This window comes from Lepus europaeus, chromosome 7 (genome assembly GCF_033115175.1).
Source record: "Lepus europaeus isolate LE1 chromosome 7, mLepTim1.pri, whole genome shotgun sequence".
Classification (NCBI taxonomy): Eukaryota; Metazoa; Chordata; class Mammalia; order Lagomorpha; family Leporidae; genus Lepus; species Lepus europaeus.
The window spans coordinates 62835433-62851426 of NC_084833.1; the positions used below are offsets into that span (position 1 = coordinate 62835433).

At 62.8% G+C, this 15994-nt stretch overlaps 1 protein-coding gene across 6 annotated transcripts; it reads left to right on the top strand.

The window, feature by feature from the left end:
• The first annotated feature begins 466 nt into the window (after positions 1–466).
• P2RY2 (purinergic receptor P2Y2) lies at positions 467–15333 on the top strand. Of its 6 annotated transcripts, XM_062196677.1 has the most exons (5): positions 467–801; positions 5621–5797; positions 6030–8354; positions 9608–9706; positions 13679–15333. In XM_062196677.1, exon 5 carries the CDS (start codon positions 13683–13685, stop codon positions 14814–14816), a length of 1134 nt encoding a protein of 377 aa, XP_062052661.1. In that variant the 5' UTR covers positions 467–801; positions 5621–5797; positions 6030–8354; positions 9608–9706; positions 13679–13682; the 3' UTR covers positions 14817–15333. The 6 variants fall into 6 exon arrangements, with proteins under 6 accessions (XP_062052661.1, XP_062052663.1, XP_062052660.1 ...); XM_062196679.1 differs by lacking the exon at positions 6030–8354; XM_062196676.1 differs by lacking the exons at positions 5621–5797; positions 6030–8354.
• Positions 15334–15994: the final 661 nt, after the last annotated feature.

Sequence of the window (15994 nt, forward strand, 5' to 3'; positions counted from 1 at the left end):
GCTACTCAGAATGTGGGACCAGAGAAGCAGCCCAAACTGTTGCAAGCATTTGGGGAGAGGGGGAGGCATCCCCGACGCCGCCCCTCTTTCTTCATTAAATAGGAATGTTCAGGGAACTTCTAAGGGAGATACAGAAAGGGTCCGGGAACACCGGAGGGTCCCTCCTCCACTGCGGAGCCGGGCGCTCGGCTTTCCTGCCCAGGGCGGTGGCGAAAGACCCCAGCCGCAGCCTCAAGCAAAGGAGGGGCGCGGCGGTCAGATGGGGCCTGAGGCGGGCCCGACGGGGGCAGCGGCAGGGGCTGCTCAGGCGCTGGGCAAACCCCTGCCGGCGCAGCGCCCCTTGCGGACGCGCTGACCCCGCGGCGGTGGCGCTGGGCGGCGTCCCGGGGCGGGTGGCCCGGTGTCTGCCGGGGCGGTTGTGGGGCGGCGCCAGGGCCCGTCCAGAGTTCGCCCTGTCCCCCGCCCGGCCGGGCCGCGGGTGGGGAGCGAGGCGGGTCGGGGGGCCGCGGGGCTCCCGGGCGCCTGGGTCCCGCGGCGGTGGTGGCAGGACGCGGGTGCCAGCCACTCCGAGCTGCGGCGACCGCACCCCGGGCGGCCCGCCGGGGCCGGGACCCCGGGAGAGGTTGGCTGGCGCAGCTTGGGGACGCGGCCGGTGAACCCGGCTCGGGTGCCGACTCGCGCAGAGGGGGAGCAAGCCGCGTGCGAGCGCCGGGTCCCCGGGGCGCCGTTCCGAGCCGCGGGTGGTGTGAGCGCACCGTGGGACGGCGGCCGAACTTGGTGTCCCCGGGAGCGCCGACCTCGGTGAGTGGGGACAGCTACCCCGGGAGCGAGAGCACGGGCCCGCGCACTGGCACGTGCGAATGTGAGCCGCTGGGTGCGTGCGCCCCCGGGGCCGCCGCTGAACTTGTGGAACTGGAGTGTGTGTGCGCACTCCGGCTGGGCGCCGGTGTGGAGTGGGGCCAGAGCTGTGGGAGCCGCGCTGCGCGCTGGTCCGCCCCCGGGGCGGGGGGTCCACTCTGGGTGGCCTTCGCGTCCTGGGCGTCTCTAAGGCTGGGGGCAGGGGCGGGGCGCAGCAGGTGCTGTGGGAAGGGTCAGTTAGGAGAGAAGCCCGCGCCGGGACTAGGGCTGCCAGTGGCAGATCTGGGACTCTCCAAGAGCGCTCCCAAGGGCCAGGCCCTGCTGGGGAGGGACCTGTGGGGCCAGGACTGTTGTTTCTCTCAACATAGGGCCCCTGGCTTCCCTGAGCCCCTGCCCGGAGGGTCTGGGACCCAAGGTGGAATGAGGGTGAGCTTTTGAGGGTAGGGGGAGGCCGAGGAGGTGCCAGTTAGCTTTGGGGGAGGGGGAGGAGGAAGGAGGTTCTGCCTACCGCAGAGCCCTGGAGACCTGTGTTCCAGCCTCGAGTACCCGCCATGGGACTCTGCTCTATAAGGAGGGAATGATAATAACACGGATGTTAATAATGACACAGAAGCTGAGGGCTCATGTTCAGCCCCAGTGCCCATCTGGGCCGGCCTGCAGCTTGGGGGTGGGGACACAGGTGTCACTCCCTGGAAGGAGCCTCCAGAAACGGGCGTCACTCTGTGCCCCCGCCCCATGACCACTAAGAACCCCTCAGCCTGCCAACCCTTCTGGCCATGACCTGGCGACTCTGCACCCTGCAGTAATAGCAGGTGACCTCTGCTCTGGTGCACACGAGGCTGTTACCTGCCTCTGGCGTGGGACATTATCTTCTGTGCCCACTGCCTGATAGGCCCTCCAGCTCTCATCCTCCTGCTCAGATGCCCCCTCTTCCAGGAAGCCTTCCTTGATCACCCCCATCAGGTTGGAGCCTCTTCTGGTGCTGTGAGCTCTGGTCCTTCCTACCCAGGACTGTCACAGTCCATGTCTATCATCTGTGTCCCTTGAGCCAGGTACAGGGCCTCCGGGAGGGCAGAGACTGGCCCTCACCCGCCTCTGTGTTGCCAGCACGCTGCGCAGAGCTGAGAGAGCAGGGGCGCTCCCTCTACCCTGCCTCCCACGGCTGAAGAGCTGCCTGCAGCCGAGCTCCGTGCCGTTACAAAGACGGGGAACCGGGAGCGAACTTATCTGCTGGGCGGCACAGGCTGCCGGAGCACTGTGGGCTGGGCCGCTTGGAGTGGGGGTGCAAGCTGAAAACCTGGATTCTCCGGGAGGCAGTCAGGAGCCGTGGACGGATGAGCAGGGGAGAATCGTGGTCAGAGAGCATTTCAAGAAGCCTCTGTGCATCGGGGGAGGGGGAGAGGGAGAAGGACCTGAGAAGTGCTGCGGCAGGTGGGGCCAGGCCACCCCAGCCACGCCGGCCCTGGCCCCCAGGCCCAGGCTCCCTCCCCTGAGGCCTCTGATGCTCCTTCTGTGGAATCTGGGGACCCTTAGGACTCTCCCATCCCCACGGGAGCCAAGCAACCTTGCAACGGATCCTCTTCTAGCTCTGCCCCCAACTTGCTGGGTGCCCCTGCCCTGCCAGCTCTGAAAGGACGTCAGCACCAGTGAGGTCCTGAGGTGGGGGTAGGGGGCTGGCGTGCAGGGCTTGTCTCGCTCTTGCTTTATCTTAAAGATTTTTAAATTAAAAAGTTTTTATTTGAAACGCAGAGTGACAGAGAGAGCGTGAGATCTTCCATTTGCTGGTTTACTCCCCAAATGGGATCTCCAGCGTGGGTGGCAGGTGCCCGAGCGCTTGGACCATTTTCTGTTGCTTTCCCGGGCGCGCATTTGCAGGGAGCTGGATCAGAAGCAGAGCAGCCCTCCGAATGGGCTGCCAGGGTCACGTGGCACCGCTATATCTGCTGTGCTGCAGTGCCAACCCCTTGTCACTCTTGTCTCTGGCCTGCATTGAGCTGCCCCGGGCGCTGCTCACAGGGTCGGCCTAGCTGGGCTGCGGAGAGAAGCTGTGGCCTCTCCTTCCCCATTGCCCTCCTGCGCTGGACACACGAGGCTCCCAGGCTAGTCCCTGGGTCCCCCGAGGACTGGTTGAGAGAGAGTGACCTCATGAGAGCTTTGATTTCATGGCTGTGGCCATTGTGCCTCTGTAACATCAGCTTTGCCATCTGTACGTTGGGAATATGATCCTGCCTCTTTGAACACAGAGCTGCTGCGAGGGTTCTTAGGACCGTGGCCAGGAAAGGGCGTTGTAAGCTGTGAAGAGCTTTAAAGAGCAATGCGCAGGGGGAGCGTGTGACACCCAGAGGCGGAAACGTGTTCTGAAGACAACATGGCACAGCAGCAATAGCAGAGATTGTGCTAGTGACGGGGATTTTTAAAAACAGTCATTTATTTAAAGATTTTTATTTATTTGAAAGGCAGAGTTACAGAGATACAGAGGGAGAGAGATGGAAGAAGGGAGGAAGAGAGAGAGAGAGAGAGAGAGAGAGAGAGAGAGAGAGAAAGAGAGAGAGATCTTCCATCTGCTGGTTCATTTCCAAATGCTGCAAAAGCCAGGGCTGGGCCGGACCAAAGCCAAGAGCCAGGAGCTTCTTCTGGGTCTCCCATATGGGAAGCAGGAGCTCAAGCACCTGGACCATCTTCCACTGCCTTCCCAGGCCATTAGCAGGGAGCTGGATTGGAAGTGGAGCAGCTGGGACTCGAATCAGCGCCCATATGGGATGCCAGCACTCCAGGCAGTGGCTCTACCCACTACACCACAGCGCCTTGCTGGAGTTATGTAATTATTTGAAAGGCAAAGTGACATAGAGAGAGGAAAAAACAGAAATAGAGGGATCTTCCAGTGCACCAATGGGTTCACTCCCCAAATGGCCACAAAGGCAAGGCAGGGCTGGGCCAGGCCAAAGCCGGGAGCCTGGAACTCCATCCAGGTCTCCTGTGTAGGTAGCAGGGGTCCAAGCACTTGGGCCATGTTCTGCTGCCTTCCCAGGCATGTTAGCAGGAAGCTGGATTGAAAACTCACTAGCCAGCACTCAAACCAGTGCTGCAGTATGGGATGCTGGCATCCCCAGTGGCGGCTTCACCCGCTGCACCGCCGTGCCTGCCCCAATGATTGAGCGTCTCCCCCCCGTGCCCGCTCTGCAGGGGCAGCTTCCTGCTCAGCGTTTCTGAAAGTCCTCCTTTTTATCCTCCAGCAGCCCAGGAGTGAGGAATGGTCATCTCCATTGTGCAGGGGAGGAGACGGAGGCTTGCACAGTGCCTCTCCCAAGGTCGCACAAGGCGCCCGGATGAAGCCTCTCCTCTCCTCGCACTGCCTTGCTGGGCGCAATCTTTGGCCCATCTGGGCTTCCTGGTCCTCAGCCTGGCCTCTTCCTGCTGCCCGATGCTGCGGGGGTGGGTGCTATGGGGACCTCTTTTCCTAAGGGCAGTTGCGGGACTAGACCAGGCCATCCCCATCACCCGGCACCGGTTGGGCCCAGAGCAGGTGCCAGTGAGGGCGTGGGCGTGCTGTGCGAGAGGAGGGCTTTGCTCCTCGGAGAGCCCCGGGGGGTTCCTGGGCAGAGTTCCTCCACTGCCCTGTTGTCCCGTCTCCTAGGCCTGAGTCACTCCCGGTCCGGGATGAGTAGCTGGAGTCCCTGCTGGGCAGCTGCATGGCCTTCTGCCCTGTGTTTGCAGCTCCCCAGAGGAGCAGCCGGGCACTGGCGTGAGGCAGGGGCGGGGACTCTTTCGGCCTCCTGGGGCCCGTGAGGCTGTGTGCCCTTCCGCCCCATGAGGGGGTTGCCTGGGCTTGACGCGGCTTCCTGGTGAGCGCTCACTCCGCCAGCCCCAGCCTGCAGGACGAGGCGCCTTGCCGTGGCTGGGCTGTGGCAGGCAAGGCTGCTTTAGGGCCCAGGTCAGCTCCTCGCACCTCGCATGGCACCGCTGTGTGTTTAGTCTCTCCCCTTCCAGACCGCCCAGTTCCGTACGCCTCCCTGGTGGCACCATCGCTGTAAAGGTCACTGTGGCCGTGACCTTCCTCTGAAGCACTCCATTGTCGTCAGAGACGGGGCCAGCTCCACAGCCTGGCATGTGAGCCCTTCCACGTGAATTCCTCGGGCCCCTGTGCGTTCCATGCCACCCAGCGCTCCGCACGTGACCCCTGGCCTCTCCCTGGCGGGCCGCAGAGCCACGCCACCGCATCTGTGACGCCTCCTTCTGCCCTCAGTGCCCTCCCGCCTCTTTGTCCGCCTGACAAACTCCTGATGGCCTCTCAAGTTCCCGCTCAGATGACCCCTCCCCTGGGAAGCTCTCCCTGACCACCTCCTCCCAGGATGCAAAGGAGTGGCCCTGAGCTCCAAGGCCCCTGAGCTTCCCTTGATCATACCAACCGCGTGGGCTGGGTCCGTGTCTGTGTCTGTATCCGTGTCTCTCCCCTCAGCTGGATTGCTGGGGCCCTGCTGGGCTGGCAGCACACGTGGGTGTCAAGCCAGGCACTCGTGGGCGCAGGCAAGCATTTGCTAGGACCGTGTGGCTCGCAGCCTTACTCTCCGTGGTTCTGAGAATCGGAAGCTGCGAGTAACTGAATTGAAGCAGCATTTTTCGTTTACCCCCAGAACCAGAGACTCCTGGAAGTGGGCTCTGGGAACCAGCGTGGGGGGGCCGGACAGCACCGAGGGAGCCCGCACCCTGCTTGCTTTCCGTGTGTGTCTTTTCCCCAGCTTGTGTCCTCTGTTCTCCCACACAGGTCCCTTCCTGCACCTCCTGCGACCTGAGCACAACTCCTCCCCAGGAACCTCCTCCCGCTGTTCTCCTGGGATCCCAGAGCACCTGCCCGCCCTCTTGTCCCCCCACCCACTCCTAGTGAACAGCTCTGTGCAACACGGCTCAGAGGGAGGGGGCTGACGCGAACAGGAGTGAGCAGGTGCTTCCGGATTTGAGGCTGAACCCAGGGTTCTTGGCTCTTGAGTCTGGGTGTGATGGGAGGGGTGGAGCCCCGGGCACTGAGGCTGGGAGCCACTCACTTCTCTAGCTCCTCTCCTAGCTGGCTGCATTGCATTGGGGGGCGGAGGGAACGGGGGTTGGGGATGGGGTGCCCCACCCCACACTGAAAATGATCCCCACGCCAGACCTCGACAATGGCCCTTCCTCCTTAGGAGCCCCTGCAAGTTCCCAGGTCTGCAAGCCTGGCTCATCTGATCGGATGCTCTGAGCTCAGCCTGAGCAAGCAGCCCCCAGGATTCCAAGGAGCCCCCAAGAAGGAGAGCCTCACCCTAGAACGGCAGCAGCTCATACCCTCAGAGGGTGCCCGTCCGCTGTTCCCTGGCCCAGCCCTGGGCCCGTGGTGCAGAAGCAGGGGCCCCGCTAGCTGTCAGCTCCCCGGAGGACATTTGGGAGGGGCCGGGGGTGGCTTCTGAGCTCCTGAGCCTGAGCAGCCCCGCCTTGCTCTCCCCATGCCCCTGAAGCCACAGGGGTGCTGAGAAATTCCCCAAATGTACCCACCCCCTCTCACCTTGGCTTGTGCTCTCTGCTCCTCCTCTTTCCACACCCACCCGACTCCTACTCATCTTCCAAAGTGCAAGTGTCAGGTGTCCTCTCCTCCGGGAAGCCTTCCTTGACCACCTCTCCATTTCTCCTTGGGGCCTCCTTGGCTTCCTTTAGGCCGGATCATCCTGAGATGTCATTGCCGGTTTCTGGGTGTGCCTCTCCCCACTTTGACCATGAGTTCATTGAGATCGGGGAAGGGTCGGACCTGCCTCAGAGTGCCCACGTGCTCTGTTCAGGGACAGGCATAGATAGGTTTCCGCACCTGCAGGGGGCCGGGACTGCCTGTCCCCTGAGGATGGCCTTCAGGGTGGGGACCTGCTCCGTGGTCAGCCTGGCCATGGCGTTGCTGCCTGCAGCCCCAGCCTATAATTCCCATGCTGTTTCCTGCCCCCCTTGGCTTCCCAGGATGCCCCAGTCCTCCTGGCTTTGCCACCTGTCAACATCTCACCCTCTTAATTAGTTGTAGAGAGGTCACAATCCTCTCACTTAACTCTCCCAGCAACCCTCGGGGGCGGGTGCTGTCGGGGCCTGCGAGGACGGTGAGGTTGGGGTTCTGGAGTGGCGAGCCTTGTCCAGAACTGCATGGCTGACAGTGGCAGAACCGGGATTTCCCACCTGCCCCGTGCCCTCCCTGGTTCTGGGCCCAGGCCCTCTATCTCCCCTGAGCACACCATCCCTGGCAGGGACAGGCAGCAGGGGGTCTCCAGAGCAATACTGGACCCTGTGCACTACCACGCAGGACAGGGTCTGCCAGCTTAGTGGGTGGCACATTCCAGAACCATGCTAGCAGAGGAGATGGAATGCTGTCTAACCACCCTGGAAAATCTGCAGCCCTGGTTTTGGGCTCACTAGCCCAGGGCCACAGATGGGGGAGGAGCAAAGCCAGGTCACAGGTCGATACTCCGCATGCTGGGGTTAGCTCTGCCCGTGACTTTGGGTAAGACTGGAGCTACAGTTTCTGGCCTTAGTTTTTCTGCTGTAAAATAGGTGCAATAGCCATCATGGATGCCTCGCACCAGGAAAGCACCAAGAAGAGTGGGTGGCAGGCTTGGCCAGTCGCACACTTCTCTAGAGAACTGACCAGGCAGGGAGAGCCGTGGGGAGGCCAGGGCCCTGCCGGACAGCTTCTGAGGTCAGACACACCAAGGCTGCTCTGCCGTGGGCTCGCTGAGTCCCAGGGTTAGGTGAGAAGTGGCACAGCCCATCTCTTGTGTTGGAAGGCAAGGGAGCACGTCCCTGCACAAAGATGCAGCCATGGGAACTGCTTCTGCTGTGCTGAGATGGGAGATGGGGAGGGTGGGCTTCCTGGGAGGGTGGCAGGGGCCCACCAGCCAGCGCCTTGAGTCCTGGAGTCCTGGGATGAGGAGCTTGGACATCAGCTTAGGAGCACTAGAGAGCTGTGGAAGTCTTTTTTTTTTTTTTAATCAATTAACTTATTTGAAGGCAGAGTTACAGAGAGGCAGAGAGAGAGAGAGAGATCTTTCATCTGTTGGTTCACTTCCCTAATGGCCACATCAGCTAGGACTGTGCCAGGCTGAAGCCAGGAGCCAAGAGCTTCTTCTGAGTCTCCCACGTGGGTGCAGTGATCCAAGGACTTGGGCCTTTTCCACTGTTTTCCCAGGCACATTAGCAGAGAGCTGGATGGAAATGGAGCAGCTGGGACTCGAACTGGCGCTCATGTGGATGTTGGCATTGTGGGCAGCAGCTTAACCCACTGCGCCACAGCACCAGCCCCCTGTGGCAGGGTTTAGAGCTCGGCAGCTGCTGTCAGATTTGTGTTTTAGGATGACCATTGGGCTGCAGTGTGAAGGCGGGAAGGCTAGGCAGATCCGGGGACCAGGAGGCCAGGGAGGAGGCTCTGCAGTGGCTGGTGGTCGGGCCTAAGGCTGCGTGATGTGGCCGTGCGGTGCCTCCAGAACTCCCGGGGCTGAGCGGTGAGTGATGGTGCCAGCTCTGAAAGAGGGGGAGGTTGTCAGGGCTCTAAGGGAGGCTTGGGGCTGGAAGGAGGCGCAGGCTCCCTTGGAAAAGGGAGAAGGGCTTGGGAGCTCTCCTGCTGGAGGGAGAGAAGCCGGGGCTGGAAAGTGGGGTTCTGCCACCCTGTCCCTGGACTCCAGAGCACCCTGGCAGGGACACCCATGTGCTGGTCCTGGTCAACCTGGGCCCACTGGGCACAGGGCACTCAGCAGATGGTGGCCCCAGCTCCTGTATCCTCATCCCCAGTGCTTTCCCTGTGCACCCCACTTTGGCCTCAGCTGTCCCGAATCCCACTCCCCATTCTCAGGAAATGAAGCGGACATAAAAAGCCAGTTCAGAAGGAGGTGTTCTTTTCCTCCCATGATGCATCTGGGGTCCTGGTGGGTGCTGGGACCTGCCCATGCAGAGGGGGCCACCACTAGGCACCCATCCATCCCTGAAGCCCTTTGCTTGACGTGAGTCAAGGCAAGGACCGGGGCCCGCATTCAGGCATCCTGGGTTCTAATCCTGGCTCTTTCTCTGCCTTCCTGTGAGGCCTCGTGCCTCAGTTTCCACCTCTGTCAGATGGGAGTTTGGTGTGGGCGGTTTCTGAAGGCTGCTCAAGGCCTGATGGTCGGGACTGCGTGTGCGCGCACTGCCTGTTGGTCTGCGTGGGACTGTGTGCACCCCGTGGACCTGTGCATCTGTGCCTTGTGTGTTTCTAACACTGTGGAGGGGTGCTTGGCCGAGGAATTGAGCGTGTTGGCAGAAGTCCTGTAGATGCATGCTGGGAGTGCAAGGAGGGTATGGACCGTTCCCTGCTGTAGAGACGAAGCACAGAACCAGGACTGAGGAAGCAGACATGGGCAGCTTGGCTCAGCTCCCCAGGGCAACCCGCTGTGCAACAGGAGACAGCCTGTGGACAGCCCAGCCTGGGAGCACGTGAGCTGGGGGTGGGTGGCTGAGGGCGTGTGTATGTGGGCAGAGGGGGCTGCGACCAGGACCAAAGACACCAGGTCACATCTCTGCCTCTGTAGGGCTGAGGCTGGAGAGAGGAGGAGGCCCTGGAAGGCCTGGGCCTGGCCGGCTCCCTGTGGTCCTGACCCCTGGCTGTCTCCACTCCCTGTATTTGTGGGAGCCCCCTGTGGCAGTGGCAGTGGCACTGCCTGCCCTGGAAAGTGCTGGAGGCTGGGTGTGGCAGGAGGCTGAGGGACCTGTTTTTCCTGTTTTCCAGAGTTCCCTGCAGCCGGTCCAGGCGGGTGCATTCATGAGTGAGGAACCTGAGCCGGCACCAAGCATCCTGACAGCGAGAACAAGGGCCGGTCAGGTACAGGTGTGCAAGGGCAGGCCCATGGGCGGGGAGCCTGGGGCGGGTGCATGCACGCTGTGCCTGTGCGTGCACAGAACTGCACTTAGATCGAGGGGCTCCAAGGCAGGTGCTGGTCCAGTCCTGCATCCCAGGTTGGGATGCAGCCAGGCTTTGGAGCAGAACGGCACTGGGTGTCAAGTTTTCCCGTTCCTGGCAGCGTGACCTTGAATAGCAGTAGATCCTTCAAGGTGGGGCAGGAGATCAAATGGAGAGGCCATGTGGAAGCTGCTTGGCCCATGGCTGGCCTCCTCGGAGCAGGGGTGGTGGACAGGCTCCAGGATAGGGAACTGACCCATGCCCCGAGCCTGAGATGGGCCAGATGGATGCATGCGGCCAGCCCTAGGCACCTGAGCCGTCTGCAGATGCCTGAGCCGAGGCTCTGCCCCAACCCCTCCCCGGCCTGTCCTGACAGGGGCAGAGTCCTCTGGGTCCCTGCAGCTCCAAGAGATGGATCTGTCTGGGGCAGGAACAGACCCAGGTGGGCTGGGCCCCCAGAAGGCCTGAGCTGTCTCCTGGCCACCCAGGGTCAGCTGCCGAGAAACCTTCATGGTCCTTGTCCTCTGGGAGGCCTCAGAGGGGTGAGGGAAAGGAAGGTGGCTTCCCCAAGCCCGGCACCTCGGCACTCCCGCGGCCCCTGGTGCTGGCTCCACTCATTCATCCTTGATGTCCCTTGTTCTGTAACAGCCGCCTTGCTCCAGCCTCTTGCTGGCTGACAACCCTCAAGGAGCCCCTGGAATGCACTGGGGAGTGGGGACAATGTAGCGAGGCCGAGGAAGGTTCCAAGGAGCAGGTGTGAGGCTGGGGAGTGTCGGTGCCAGGCCCCGGGGGTTGGCTGGAAGGGGGTACAGGGTTGGGGGAGGGCTTTCCAGGAAGGGCAGCTGAGGTAAGGCGGGGGACCCTGCAAGGGTTCACGCATCCTCTCCAGACTGGCAGCTCCTCAAGGCAGAGCCCACCAGTGCTGGATGCTGAGTGAAAGCTGGAGAGGGGTGTGGGACCAGGCCGGTGGGGGGTGGGGTCAGGAGAGGCAGCAAGGGCGGCCCCAAGGGGAGGGCTAGGGGCACGGCTGGCTCCCTAACGTGGGGGACTCGGGGCTCAAGAAGTTGTGCTTATGGCTGAGGGACAGGCTGGCCCTGGGCCATGGTGATGGAGGCCCCAGCTGGCCTGGAAGAGGCCACTCGCTGGGTTCTGGGGAGACGGGGAAGTCCCCACCCCCTTCCCCGTGTCAGAGATTCCTCCGTCAGCATTGGGCAGGAAGCTGCCAGGGAGCGCGGAGATGTCGAGTGCAAAGGGAAGTCGCACTGACCACAATCCTGAGGACAGAGCAACAGCTGGAGCCGTGCCAGGAGCCTGGGGGTCTGGGGCTGCATTGTCAAGGCTGGGGACTCTGCCCCGTGGGGGGTCCGAGGCTTGGGATGGGGTCGGGGGGGGACGCCTGAAGTCTCCTGGATTCTGCAGCAGAGCTGGACTCAAACCCAGGGCCGGGGCTCCCTGACTCCCAGGCTGAGCTCCGTCCATGATGGAACAGCCCCCGCCCCCCACCCCAAACACCTCCATCTCCCAGCTGGGCCCTGCTGCTCCTGCAGCTCTGTGAGCCCCACAGCCAATGGTCCCAGCCTCAGTCCGTCCCCACACTTCCCCTGTCTGATGCTGAATCCTCTCCACCGTTCCCCACCACTCCCCACCCCCCCCACCCCTTCCTTCAGGGAGCCGTGCCCCAGGCTCGGCCCAGGCAACCCTGAGGTCTGCCCTTCACAAGATGCCCAGACCTGGCCTCAGCACGGGCCCCAGGGCTGCTCCCCTCGCCACCGTGGAGCCCTGGTTGGCCCCTTCTGGCTCCTGCGGCCGGAGGCCTGAGACAGCTGCCTCAGGGTTTCTGGGAAAGGCCGCTGGGAGCCAGGGCAGGAAGCTCACGGCGCCCCAGCGTACTGACCGTGTGCGGGGCACAGCGGTAAGCGGTGCTCAGAAGGAGACTGTGTGTGCAGAGGGGACCGGGGACCAGGGGCTTGGTCACCGGGCGTGGCGTGCTGAGGCTGCAGGCTGTCACTTCAGCAGGTGGAGGTGGCGGTGTGAGTGGGTCCCCAGGAGCAGCATGAGTGAGGCTGGGGTGGGAATGGGGGCGGGGGGTTGCTGGTGAGGCTGGCAGAGGCCGGCTGTGAAAACCACAAGACCAGGCCGAGGCCTCGCATCTCCGGAGAGCTGGTGGGTGGGAGCCACGGAGGAAAGACATCAGCTTTGTACAGAGACCCCTCTGGAGGTGTGCGGGGGGTGAGGCTGATACAGTCATTCCAGCAAGAAGAGGCGAAGGCCAGTGCTGGGCCGAGGGGAGTGCTGCACCGCTGGGCCCATCCTGGGCAGGAGGTCTCAGCCCGCCACAGCCCCCACCTCTGTCCCCTCCCGACGTGGCCCTGCGGGAGCCCCTCTCTGCCTCCCCTCCTAAGTTCTGCCTTGGCCCCCTGGGGGGCCATCTGTGTTCATGATGGGGGTCGACAGTACAGGCTCCCTTCCTCCTGGGTGTATGTGCCCCTCAGCCTGCCTATCCCAACCTCACAGACCCCAAACTGCTGCTGGGAGGCCAGAGCCAGGGCTAAGGGAGTGGAGGGCCCCAGGGTCTCGGGTGAGAGGACTCACACGTCGTTTGCCCCTCTGTCTGCCCACACTGTCCCACACCTGGGCACCTGCTGTTACAGGGTGCTCACCACCTCCCACGGCCCCTCCCATGCAGGATGGAGCTGCAGCCCAGTGCTGGTCCTGTGACCTTACCCAGATGACTGACATGACCTGTGTCTTAGCTTCTTGGTTGCAAAGCTGGGAGTGACCATCCGGCTCCCAGCCATGTTGTAAAGATCCATGTCAGTAGCTTTTGTAAGGGCACAGGAGGAGTGGGGTTTGCAGCACATCGGCCCCTCACAGCGTCAGACAGGTGCCCTGTACATTCTGCACACTGCCCACCCTGCCCCCAGCACCTCTAGGCACCTCTTTTCCCTGCAGACCAGGAAGCCTGTCCCCTGCCTCTGACATTGGCCGGGGGAGAGAGAAGGAAGAAGGTGGACCACCACTCAGGTCTGCCTGGGGGTCGGAGCCAGAGGGTGCAGTGCTGGCTTACCAGGGCAGCATGGGCAGATGGGGACGCTGGCCCTGGAGAAGCCGGATTTGCCCCACCACAGAAGCGCCCCCGCCGTGTGCCCATCTCTACCAAAGACTTCCCTGACCCTCAGGGAGTTCCCCGCACGTCCACAGCCTCACAGGTGCAGGGCAGGGCTGCCGTGTGCAGAGGCAGGAAGGCTGCGGGCTTGGGTGCCCAGGGAACGTTTGCTGAGAGTGAGTCACTGAAGAGGGAGCCCCTTGGAAACGTCCTCAAACACCCAAACACCAAGCCCAGAGCCAGAGCCCCTCCCGTCACCCCCCCCCCCCCCCCGACACAGGTGAGAGCCTGGTGCTGCTGCTCAGAGGACACGCGTGGCAGTGGGCACTGGGAATGCTGCCGCTCAGTGAGCCTCCTTGGTGCCTTCCCGTGAGCCTGAAATTGGAGCCTGGGGGACCCCCACATCCTCAGATTCTAGGGCTCAGAATCAGTCCTGGGGGTGGAGCCACGATCCTGAGGCAGGGTCAGCACACTGTGTCAAAAGGTCAAGGGGTCAGTGTTGTCCAGTTTTCAAGCTCTGCCGTCTGTTTTTACAACCACACCACTCTTTGTAAACGGGGAGGCACGGTTGTGTTCAGCAAATGCTTTATTTACAGGAACAGCTGGAGCTGGCTTTGGGGCTGCCGTTTGCCCACTGAACATGCTAAAGCCTTGGGATTCTATGATCCTCACACCCCCGGGTCTCGTGCATCCTCCAGGCCCCAGGGCCCAGGGAGAGATCCTGGTCAGGTGGGTGCGGGAGGCCTGCCCACCGAGCCCCGCCCTGGCCCTGACCGCCCCTCCCTCCCCCGCAGGACGATGGCAGCAGGCCCGGACCCCTGGAATGGCACTGCCAACGGCACGTGGGAAGGGGATGAGCTGGGCTACAAGTGCCGCTTCAATGAAGACTTCAAGTACGTGCTGCTGCCCGTGTCCTACGGCACCGTGTGCGTGCTGGGGCTGTGTCTGAACGTCGTGGCGCTCTACATCTTCCTGTGCCGCCTCAAGACCTGGAACGCCTCCACCACCTACATGTTCCACCTGGCCGTGTCCGACGCGCTCTACGCCGCCTCCCTGCCACTGCTGGTCTACTACTACGCCCGCGGCGACCACTGGCCCTTCGGCGCGGTGCTCTGCAAGCTGGTGCGCTTCCTCTTCTACACCAACCTGTACTGCAGCATCCTCTTCCTCACGTGCATCAGCGTGCACCGCTGCCTGGGCGTGCTGCGGCCCCTGCTCTCCCTGCGCTGGGGCCGGGCGCGCTACGCCCGCCGGGTGGCCACCGCCGTGTGGGTGCTGGTGCTGGCCTGCCAGGCCCCCGTGCTGCACTTCGTCACCACCAGCGCTCGCGGGGGCCGCGTCACCTGCCACGACACCTCGGCGCCTGAGCTGTTCGGCCGCTTCATGGCCTACAGCTCCGTCATGCTGGGCCTGCTCTTCGCCCTGCCCTTCGCCGTCATCCTGGTCTGCTACGTGCTCATGGCTCGGCGGCTGCTCCGGCCGGCCTACGGCACCACGGGGGGCCTGCCGCGGGCCAAGCGCAAGTCGGTGCGCACCATCGCCGTGGTGCTGGCCGTCTTCGCCATCTGCTTCCTGCCCTTCCACGTCACCCGCACCCTCTACTACTCCTTCCGCTCCCTGGACCTCAGCTGCCACACGCTCAACGCCATCAACATGGCCTACAAGGTCACCCGGCCGCTGGCCAGTGCCAACAGCTGCCTCGACCCTGTGCTCTACTTCTTGGCTGGCCAGAGGCTCGTGCGCTTTGCCCGCGATGCCAAGCCGCCCACAGACCCCAGCCCTGAGCCCCGGGCCCGCCGCAGGCTGGGCCTGCGCAGATCCGACAGGACAGATACCAAGAGGACAGCAGATGTGTCAGCCAGCAGTGAGGCCACACGGCAGACGGCGTGTGCTGCGGGCGGTGGCGAGAACACTAAGGACATCCGGCTGTAGGCCCTGAGCCCCTCGGGCTGTGCACCTGTCCAGGGCGGGAGTCGTGGGAGACCAGGGCTTGTTCAGGTGGGAGATGCACCATCTGTAACCCAGGCCGGTCATCCTGGGGGTGATGACCCTGTGGTCTGTCCCTTGGCAGAGTCACCCATCCCTGTGGCCCCCAGTCATCATTTGCACATTCTCAAATAAGTGTTCGAGAAAGGCCACGGCCACCTGGCTTCCAGGCTAGCAGCTGGCCACGCCTGCTACACTACTCCAGCCTAATGAAGTCGGATGCAGAATCAGGCCCAGAGAGGGAGGTGGTTTACCAATGTCACGCAGCAGGCACAGGGCCTGGGCTCCCCTGGGTAAGTGGTCAGGACTGAGTGCCCACTGTGGTGTGGAGCAGGGCTGGGTGCCACGGTGGGCTCAGCCCCGAGGGGCATCCCAAGCCCAAGGGATGGACATCTGGGGACTCCCCAGGGCTGGGAACTACTTCGAGGCTGTGACTTCTACTAAAGGTTATGTTGCCTGCTGGGCCGTGGCCTGTTGCTGTCGGGGGTTGGGGGTGTGGCCTGGGAAGCCTTCATTGCCCACACGAGGGCCCTTCTGACCTGTTCTGTTCTGCCACCTGCCTTCCTCCCAGCTGCTTCAGGGGGTGTCTCACTCAGGGGTCCCCTTCCCAGAGCCCAGATCACCCCCACCTTAAAGCCAGTTGGCCTCAGTGCTCAGCGCTGTGCTGGGCACAGGGAAGTCTCGTGGGTCCCATCCTTGTGCTCCTGGTTCAAGTGGCAGCCAGTCATGAGCTGGCAACGTTAAACCATTTAACTGGGGGGGTGGTGCAGGGAGCCCCTTACCTGTGGCACTGGCCATGGCCATGGTGCAGATCTTCCGCTCTGGCCCAGTTTCAAACCACCACCACCAGGTCAGCTCCTTTGCAAAATCCCTGTGTGTTTAACAGCTGGCCCTTGCAAGCAGGCACGATCTGCTTCAGTATACCATGGATCAGCTGAGTGGCTGGGGCCGTGGCCAGGGTCAGGGGAAATTTCCTGGAGTAGGTGGGGTGACTCCTGAGTTGTGGCTTCTGAGAAAGGCAGTTATTTCACAGGAGAACACCCAAGTGCAGGACACAGGCTGGGAAAAGACAGGGAGGCAAGGCAGCAGGCTGTGTGTGCAGGAGCCACAGGCAGGCAGGTGAG